General features: G+C 34.4%; 2 protein-coding genes across 2 annotated transcripts; one reads left to right on the top strand and one right to left on the bottom strand.

Moving 5' to 3' along the window:
* Nucleotides 1-1,750: 1,750 nt before the first annotated feature.
* On the bottom strand, nt 1,751-2,282 carry LOC133833955 (uncharacterized). Its single transcript, XM_062263528.1, has 3 exons — nt 2,124-2,282; nt 1,834-2,031; nt 1,751-1,780 (listed from the first exon to the last, which is right to left on the bottom strand). Exons 1-3 carry the CDS (start codon nt 2,280-2,282, stop codon nt 1,751-1,753), a joined length of 387 nt encoding a protein of 128 aa, XP_062119512.1.
* Nucleotides 2,283-4,226: 1,944 nt separating this feature from the next.
* LOC133806396 (receptor-like cytosolic serine/threonine-protein kinase RBK1) lies at nt 4,227-8,497 on the top strand. Its single transcript, XM_062244506.1, has 8 exons — nt 4,227-4,458; nt 4,823-5,314; nt 6,778-7,035; nt 7,164-7,315; nt 7,442-7,521; nt 7,618-7,753; nt 7,906-8,055; nt 8,160-8,497. The coding sequence occupies exons 1-8, from the start codon at nt 4,446-4,448 to the stop codon at nt 8,319-8,321; spliced, it is 1,443 nt and encodes a 480-aa protein (XP_062100490.1). The 5' UTR covers nt 4,227-4,445; the 3' UTR covers nt 8,322-8,497.
* Nucleotides 8,498-10,456: the final 1,959 nt, after the last annotated feature.

Genomic DNA, 10,456 nt, shown 5'->3' with positions numbered 1-10,456 from the left:
GATTATCTTTTCCATCAGGAAAAGTGTTTAAGCAAGCAATAAGGGAGTATGCAATACAAAAAAGGATATATGGTTTAAGAGGAATGATCCACATAGAGTCAGGGCACAATGTAAGGGTGTTAACTACCCTTGGGTGTGTTTTGCTTATGAATGGTTGATTGCTGCAGGTCCAAAACATTGGTCTAGATCACACTTTAGGACTAACCCTAAATGTGATATTCTGTTGAATAACATGTGCGAGGCTTTTAATGGGACAAAATCAATATTGGCTGCTAGAGACAAACCAATATTGCCAATACTAGAGCGACTCAGGATGTACTTGATGCAAAGAATGACCAAAAATAGACAGACTGCAAACACATGGAATTCTAACCTTGCACCAAAAATAGTGATCATTCTTGAATAAATCAAGGTTGAAGCTGGATCACACTTGTCCACAAAGTCAGGAGATTTGATCTACCAGATCCAAACCATGTATGGGTTCATGTACTCTGTGGATTTGAAAACGTGGGTGTGTTCATGTAGAAAATGGGAACTTAGTGCCATTCTATGTAGCCATGCAGTGGCTGCTATTTGGCATAATAAACAAGATCCTGAGTTGTATGTCAGTAAGTGGTACATGAAAGAATACTACATGAAGGCTTACTCTCACCAAATTTTCCCGATTAGAAATCAAGATGAGTGGCCTAGAAGTGGGAAGGTTGCAATGGTTAGCCCTATTTGCAAAAAATAGCCAGGCAAGCCAAAGAAATCAAGGAAATTGGAGCTTGATGAAATGACTTCAACTATTGGAAAGAAATTGAAAAGAAGATATGTCACAATTAACTGTTCTGGCTGCGGTGAAAAGGGGCACAATTTTAGAACATGTGCAAGAAATGCAGCAACTTCGGTATGCTCTTTTTAATTTATTTATGATGTTGTTTCTATTTCAGTTTTGAAATTACATAAATGTTGCTAATTTGGTTGCTTTAACTTGTTTTATAGGCTAAGAAGAACCCACCAAAGGATCTTGTAACTTATGCAAGAAATCATAATCCAATGCCTCATGATTCAGTAAGCTCATCAACCCAAAAAAAACAAGCGCACAAGAAACCACTCAACAGTTTCAGGTACTTCAAACAACTTATGAAATCATTGATTATTATTAGCTTGGTTTTTTACACCTTTATAACCTTTGAACTTGTTGATTTTTGCATAATAGAGCTCAGGCCACGCAATCTATTCGAATGAAACCAACAAACAAACAAGATAAATGTAGAAACATTTTGAGGAAGAAAGTGAGGGTTGCATCAATGAACAATGGCCCATGAATATGACCATTGGATGCTTTTTCTTTTTTTTTGGATACTGGGATGCTTTTCACCATTTTGAATGTGTATCAGCAGGAAAATTGGCAAATCATGTCTTCCATTTTGATTAGTTTGTGTAAAGGATGATCATGAACTTTGAGATTTTAGATTTGTCATATTGATTAGTTTATGTACATCATCTCAGCAGGAAGGTTCTTAATTTGTGTCTATCATTTCGATTAGTTTGTGATGATTGTGTAAAAGGCCTTTGTGGAACTCTTTGTAAACATGTTTCTTATTCAAGCGCAAGTGCTATCATGAATTCACATTATTGTTTGGAGTTCTTATTTTAACAGTTCATAACAACAAATGATACAGACTGCTAGATTAGTAACCATTCAAAAAAAATTCATTTCTTTTAGTCATAACAACAAAATGATAATTGCTACCCATTACATATATCAACCATTACCTATTACATATATCAAACACTGCCAAATATCAAATACAAAATAAAAGCAAATATTACACTACAAATACATACACCAAATTTAACATTTTTCAACAACTTTAACATTCTATCAACTTCATCATTTCTTTCTTCAACCAAAATTTGCAGCTGCTTAACATTAGCCTCAATCTCCTCCAACTTTCTAAACAACCCTCCTAAATTATTCATATTTCTTGCACCATGTATTGGGTCTATCCATCTAAGAAACTGACAACAATTATTCACATTTCTCTGCAAAACAAAAAGAAAAAAAACGGCACTGGACCAATATTGTAAAATGTCATAACCCCATTTAAAAGAAAAATAATTAACTAATAACTAACCTTGTAATTTGGGCAGTCATAAAACCTTCTACCTGGATTATCAACTGTCCAAGAAGTGCGGATTACAGACTCGAACCCACAATCACAAATGGGTTTATTAAATTGAAGCTCTTCCTCATACCTTCTACCACTATTGATTGAATTGTTGGAATAAGACATATCTGCTGGCTACCCATGAAAAATGAAGGTCTTCGCTGGTGCAGATTGAGAGAAAAAAATGGAATAAGCCGATTGCACATGAAGAACTAGGTTCTTAACAAAGACCCTAAACCATTATATATAGAACTAGGGTTATTTTTTTGTATTATTTTTCCATAAATTTCTCAACAACCTCTAACGTGTTAGGCCACACGGTAGGGGTAATTGCCAAATCACAGCTCCGTTATGAAAATTGAACGGAACTAGAAGGAAGTCTCACAATTCAACACACTCAATAGTTCGGGGGGAATTTTTAACGGGCTTAAAAACTGAGGGGGCACGATTTGGTATATGTAATAATTCGGGAAGGAATCCTAAATAGCCAACATATAATATATAATATCTTCTTGTTACTCTCAAATTCAAAAATTAGAACAAACATAAACTTAAACAAAAATAAATAAATAAATTATTTAATTAAAATAAGATATTTATTTGAAATTGATATATTATTTATATCCAGTATCTATATATGAATATATATTTTTTCATATAGTTTACCAATGGCAAATTATATCCACATTAGAAACTTGTGATTGATCTTTTAAGATACCTCATTTTAACTTTTTTTTAATGATTAAGAATTGATATAGAACCATATTGTAGTAAATATATGCATGTTTTTACTTTCAGGGAATATATATTCCAAATTATGTATACCACGTACACTTTTTCCCCTTAAAATAGAAATTAAAGAAAGAGTTATACCAGAATCAAGTGACGTGTAAAATTAATAATCCACTAATATGGTAATGACAACTTATTTGTGATGTAATTTGGTATTAAAATTTACAGTTATGGATGACATGAAATCTCAGTAGTATTGCGTGGTCAAAACTATTCATATCTTTAAGTTAGCTAGATTTGAAGCATGAAGAAATTTGTTAATTTTTATATAATTAAAAAAAAACTTGAAAACACATTTTAAATTTCCGTTCTCCCTATTAATAATATACAATTACCAAAAAAAAAACTATACAATTACATGTCAACTAGGCTGTTTTATTTCTTTTGAATTTGTAATAGATTAGTTCCCTAAAAGAATAAAAGAGTAGTTTAACTCATTTTATAAAATCAAAAGTAATATTTTTGACATTGAATCTAAAATTTAACTACGATATTCGGTATACTCACCGTATATATTCGGTATAATCATATTTATACATTCTTTACACATTTAATATCAAAATTTTAAAATAAAAATAATAGAATCATATTTTTAAAATATTTTTTTAAGATTGTAAAAATATTATTTTCAAAGAAAATGTAACACCTCAATGCGCACGTACGGATATGGAAGCAAAGCTTAGGTAATCTATAGAGAAAGTCATCAAACAATAAGAGTAATAATATGTGCACTCAAAATATATATCAAAATATTACACATAGTGATGTGGCAGTAACTAATCACATTTATTAAATTTGAGATATACTATTTTAAAAAATATTGATATGTCACTGTATATAATATATGGGTAAAAATTTGAAGTGCCATTATCATTATTCAAAAAAATACAAATCAAACATTGCTCTCTTTGGAGCTTTCGAGGGAGTCCAGAAATGTGTACAAACTACAAATAAGATTGAGTTGAAATACCAAAAGTACCCTCACGAGGCTCCCTCTCTCCCTCGAGTCCTTTGTTTTAATAATAAAAAACAAAGCTTGTTGGTTTGTTACTTTGGTTAGTTAAAGCCTTCAGCGCAGCCAAAGCGGCAGTTACGGCAAAACTCACGAGCCCAGGAAAGCAACGGCTGAGATTTGATCAATACTTAATTAAATTTTTAATATTCAAATATTAATATTTTGGAGGGTAACTCTTAAAAACACCTGATGGATTATTATATATGTCTGTAAATAAATTATATGTATAAATATAGCATATGTATTCCAATCATCCTTAACGATCTCTCTTCCCTCCAAACAATAACCAACTCCCAAACATTTCTATATTACACAAACCTTCTTATTCCTCCTCCAACGCACACCATTTCTATATTTCTAATCTTCATGCACTGACAAACCTTTTCTTTTGTTTGTTTCTTCCATGGCTTTTCAAGGCTCTGGGTTTTGAAAATATACTTATTCATTGATTTATATAACTAAAACCCCAGAAAGCCCAAATCATGATAATGGAAGGTAAAGTTTTTCCGTTTTGTTTCTTAATGTTTCCTATTTTGGTTTGATGCTTTTGAAAGGAACACATGATACATGTTTGGTTGCCGAGAAAAAAAGGAACCGGTGAGCAAAATTAAGAAACGAACAGAGGAATATTATTCAAATGGTTTTTTTTAATAATATAGCGCCTCCAAACTTCTGAAATGGTTTTCATCCAAAGCAACATAAAATTCGAAAAAGCTTACAAATGTTTCCCTTTCTTTCTCTTTCGTTTTCTTATTCGTATCCCCTGTTTTCTGGGAAAACCACAAAAAGAGAAAGATTTGATATTAGAAAAACAGGGAGAAAAAAAAAGGCTGATAACCCATTTGATTCATTTGCGCAGAAACCGGAGTCGAAGAGAAAGAAACCCCAGAAATGGTCTTGGAATCAGAGGGGAAAAAGATGGGACTTTTTAGAAAAGAAGAAGAGGAGAAAGAAGAAGCTTCGCCTAGAGGTGTTTTGGAAATCCCTATTTTGGGCAGAGCCGACTCCGACGACCACAGCGGCCGAAGCACTAGTAGCAGCTCCAGCGACAAAACGACATCGTCTTTGTCGTCGCTGTCATCGTCTTCTTCTTCTTCTTCTCCGACGACGACGACGACGTCTCAGTGGAGGAGCGTTTTCGAAACACTGAAGAAGAAATCCATGAGACGATTCTCGACCATGCCGTTGTTGGCAGCGAGCTACGAGATTTCGAGGAAGGGAAGGAAGCTGGCTCGGATTCGCAGTGCGGACGACGCCGTTTCGGACCCTTTTGATATTCCGGTGGCCAAGCCCTCGTGGAGAAACTTTGACCACTCTGAGCTGGCGGCCGCCACCGCTAATTTCAGTCCTGGTAACAGATTCTGCCTTTAACTCCTTTTATTTACTTATTTCGTTTTTATTTTTAAAGTAAAAGCTTTGGATAACAAACATAAGAGTATATTATCCTTTAATGAGTACGTATCAAAGGACATTAAAGTTTTAATTTGTGAATAACAAATTAAACAATAACAGTAATCAAAGGTACAAATCCATGCATTCATGCAAGAAAAATGAAAGAGAAAAAGAAAATTAAGGTTAAACATAGGGAGTGACTGTTCATGACTATGTTTGTTAGGTTTTCGGGGTCAATGGGTTCTATCATTTATGGTCTTTAACTACATTACTAGTACTACTCTGACTACGAAACTCAAACAAGCATACTTTTCTACACGAGTATTAATAACATAGTAATTTTCATTATCGAGAAGGGTTTTAATTTTTCATTTTGATTTGAATAGATATATTTATATTGTTTTGTTTTGGAGGTGGGTGGTGTTGTTTTTTTATGCAAAGCGTGGGAGATTGGAAAAATTATGACAATTTCCAAGGTTTTTTTAGTGGGGCTTTTAAAAAATAAATACATATGTATGAGTAATACTTTAATGTCTAGATAAGATGTTTGCATCCATTTAGTGAAAGAGGGACTATGTTTAGCAGCCATTAATTGATTTTGAGACAAAGCGTGGCCACTCTTATTCCTATGGAGACGACCTTTTTGACTAAAAAGTTCCCTTTAACTTTAATGGTAGTAACTAATACAACAAAGTGATTCTGTCTACTTGGCCACTCTTCCTTGAGAAGAACACCATGCTTTGCCGGCCATATTGGTCTAGTCATTAATAAGTTCTTTAACAAGTTTAGTTCCCCCCTTGACTTGGTCACTAGGATACGGATGCACCCTAGAATGTGTTATATGGTCGTTATTGCAATTTAGTATCAGGCCCAGTATTATAATTTGAATATAATTTAATTAAAATATGTGAGAGTGGACTTGTACTAATATTGGCCACCCTAGAATACCTAGTTCAATATTGTTCATTTAATATTTCATTACGTATTGACAAAATCTACTTCCTATCCAAAATTAAATTAGTCTCTACTTATAAGAGATTTTAGTCTAAATATGTACACCATAAAAATAAGTAGGAGTGATAATGACATAAATTAACTGATTAACATATTTGAAAGACTTCCCGCAAACTGCTGAGGATTTTGGAGTCAACATTTTATATCTTTTTAGAAGATTGGAAGTCAAAACAGTTTGGTGAAACTTTTTAAGAATTTTATAAGGAGGTCATTATTTTCAACACTTGACGTAAAAATCTCCACCCTCTGTTTTGTCTAATTAGAATATAGGTATTGGTAGTTGCACATTTTTCATATGATTTGTCACTTGCTAACGCTTTTGGCTCAAGACTTTTTTTTTTTCTTTCTTTCTTTTTCTGTTTTTTGTTCCTAAAAGAATGACTTATTTGTCATTATAAAAATCGACAGAGAACATGATCGGGAGAGGTGGGCAGGCAGAGGTTTTCAAAGGGTGCCTTCCCGATGGTCAACTCGTGGCGGTGAAGAGGTTGACCAAGAAAGAGAAGGAGAAAGAGGAAAGAATTGGTGATTTCTTATCAGAGCTTGGGATCATTGCCCACATAGACCACCCAAATGCAGCTAAGCTACTTGGTTTTGGTGTTGATGGCGGTTTTCACTTAGTCCTTCAGTTTTCCCCACATGGCAGCTTAGCTTCCCTTCTCTTTGGTGCTTTATCTTTCTCTTTTACATCAAACACTTCCATTTTTCTTTTAGTTGAAAACCCTTTTACATTTGAGCTTAGGAAGACTCATTCGTATATGTAAATGTACATATTTATATAAAAAAAAATTCAGGTTTGGAGTGTTTGGAATGGAAGATAAGGTTTAAGGTGGCAGTTGGAGTAGCACAAGGATTGCAATATCTACACCAGGGTTGCCAGAGGCGAATTATTCACAGAGACATTAAGGCCTCTAACATATTACTCACCCAAGATTATGAGGCTCAGGTACGTACTTTCATTACTCTCATCCTATGCAACTCTCTAAATCAATTCATTTTTTCTCACAATTTTTCCCTTCAATTTGATTGAAATTGATTTTGTTACTTGTGAAATCTAAACATACAAATGCAGATTTCTGATTTCGGACTGGCAAAATGGCTTCCAGAAAAATGGACTCACCATATTGTTTTCCCAATAGAAGGCACATTCGGGTTTGTCAAGCACTTTGTATTATCACCCTTTCTTCAATTACTCTGTTTTGTTCTATCCATTGTATATTATTTTATGGAATTTTCAAATGGCTTCAGATATTTGGCACCAGAATACTTCATGCATGGTATTGTAGATGAGAAGACAGATGTGTTTGCTTATGGAGTTTTACTGCTCGAGCTCATAACTGGTCGTCGAGCAGTTGATTCAAGCCAACAAAGCCTTGTGATCTGGGTAAAATTCTATGACTCTTATGATCTAATTCAAATAATATTGTTCTCACCAATAATCACTTTTGACTTGGTAGTTATAATGTCATTTTTAGCCTAATATGCTTTAAGAAAGTTACTTAACTTGATCAACAAGTAACCTCTTTTTAACCACAGGCAAAGCCTATGCTGGACACAAACAATGTTAGGGAACTTGCAGACCCTAGATTAGGCAATGAATTCGACTCAATCGAAATGAAACGAACAATGCTGACAGCTTCCATGTGCATTCACCATCAATCTTCTAAACGTCCATACATGAATCAGGTTAGCCTAATTTTTCACTTTCAAGTTAGCCTAATTTTTCCATATCCAAACAAGCAAAGATTGATGGATTATGCACATTTGTTTTCTTGACCAAATAAATATAGGTAGTTAAGATATTAAAGAGTGAAGATGGACATGTGGAGTTGAAGCCTAAAACTACAGGAGCAGTGAGATCAGTGATGTTAGATGCTTGTGACTTGGAAGATTACACTTGTTCAACCTACTTAAATGACCTCAATCGTCATAGACAGCTTGTTATGGAGTGAAAATGAGTCCTTTTCTTTTTTATTACTAAGCTCTTTACGCTACTTGTTGCTTCTTTGGCAGCCTAATTTATTGTTGTTACTTGTCTTTGTGGGAATATTAAAATGGGTCATGGGTATGGGTGCGGGTATAGCTTTTGAACGTTGGTGAAGTTGTTGTATGTATAAAATTATAGTGTTAAGAAAAAAATGCCACTTTTGTGGTTGAAATCAAACTCTACAGTAGTTTTTACCTTGTTTGATCTCATAAAAAAAGCTGATTTAATTTTTTTTTTTGCTGGAACGATTCCTTCATAGAAACAAAATATAGTTGGGAACCATCATATGTAAGACTATTAGAAAGCCTCACTTTCTTTGCCAGACGATCAGTGGTCATATTGTCTTGGCGGTTATTAAAAATAAAACAACAATAATTGAAAATGTTGAATAACTCCAAAATATTAATGTAATTGCTCCATAGTGTCCAGTGTGACAGACCATTCTTCTTGTTGATTGCACTGCAAGGATTTGAACCGGAAAATTTCAGGGTATATGTCCTGTAATATAGTGAAATTTTTTAAAATGTCAACATAAGTTACTATCCCAAATATATGACAGTTTCAATTTTTTGGACAAAAATACCTCTGGCATTCAAACACTCCCTCTCTCTCTCAGTCTGAACACTCTCTCTCTCTCTCGCCTAACGTCTCATTCTCTCACACTTACTTTCTCTCTCAGTTGGAACTCTCTCTCTCTCTCCCTCACGCAATTCCTCATCACAGACCGAGGAGCACTCCGCTGTTGGCCACTATCTTCTCCGTCAACGTCAATGGTAAGCTCCATTTTTGTTTTTTTGTTTTTTTAAATGAATCGTGAAGGAGATTACACCATTTCAAACAATTTTAATGTATGATTTTAATCTATATTTTGCAAAAATATTGCTTGAAATGGGTTTGATTCTATGTGCATTGTTTTGGAAGATTGGCTTTAAATTCTACAAAATTTTGGTCAGTCGATATTCATTCGATGCCATTTTGATGCTCAAGCGATGCTTAATCGATGCATCAATAAATAAAGACAATGGTAAATCGATAGTGTTGCGATACTAAATCGATGGTATTTCGATGCTTGCATGGCTTTTAGTTTTAATTTGTATAAAATCGATGCAATGTTGATGCTATTTCGATGGTTGCTTAGTTTTCAGTAGTAATTTCGATGTTGATTCGATGATTGTTTAGTTTCAGTTGTTATTTGTTAAATGTCCATCTATGATATTTTCGATGGGGTATCGATGCTTTCTCAGTTTTAGTTTTCTTTCGATAAATATAATAATTTCGATGCTATTTCGATGGCATGTCGATGATTATTCGATGCCATACATATAGATGATGATGTATCAATGCTATTTCGATGCGATGTCGATGGCCTTTATTTGTTATCTGTTTGAAAGATATTCAATGCATAATCAAAGCTATTTCGATGGCATATCGATAGTTTGTTTGTTGTTTGGTAACATCAGCTACGATGGTATTTCGATACATATGTGTATATGTTGATTTTTGTTTATTGGTGCGATGCCAAATCGATGGTATTTCGATATACTGAGTTTTTTTTTTTTGCAATTTTAATTCATTCTCTCTCTCTCTCTTTTTGGATATTATGCAGTTGCCACCCAAACATATCCCGCTACTTGAGATCCCCATAGAGGATCATTATGTCGGTCGTATGACCTATAGGGGTTCAAGGAGGTTAACCAAATTGAAGAAAAGGTTTAAGGAGCATGGATTGTTGGAGAGGGTGAATGAGTCTGTTTTTGGACCATTTTTCACAGCCCCTACCTTTTCGTTCTCTGGGGCATTGGTGCACACAATATTTTTGCGGAAGGTGAAGTCTCCGCGTGACGATGAGGTGCACTTCTTGATAGGCCCAAACTTATGTAAGTTTGGGGTGCACAAGTTTGCCATTATGTCTGGCCTGAGCTGCTCTTGTCCACCACTTGCCGCTGACATTCAACCTCACCTAATGTCCTTTCGCCTACTCGATACATATTTTAATGTGGAACCCGAGAAAGACATTAGGTTCTATGTGTTGGAACGAGCTCTTAGTATGTGCGATGTACCTGATGATTTGTACAAGCTCGGTTTGGTTTATTTTGTGGA

The sequence above is a fragment of the Humulus lupulus genome, chromosome 1, assembly GCF_963169125.1.
Source record: "Humulus lupulus chromosome 1, drHumLupu1.1, whole genome shotgun sequence".
NCBI classification, from domain to species: Eukaryota; Viridiplantae; Streptophyta; class Magnoliopsida; order Rosales; family Cannabaceae; genus Humulus; species Humulus lupulus.
The sequence above is the reverse complement of the archived record's forward strand: the minus strand, read 5'-3'. Positions and strand labels throughout refer to the sequence as shown.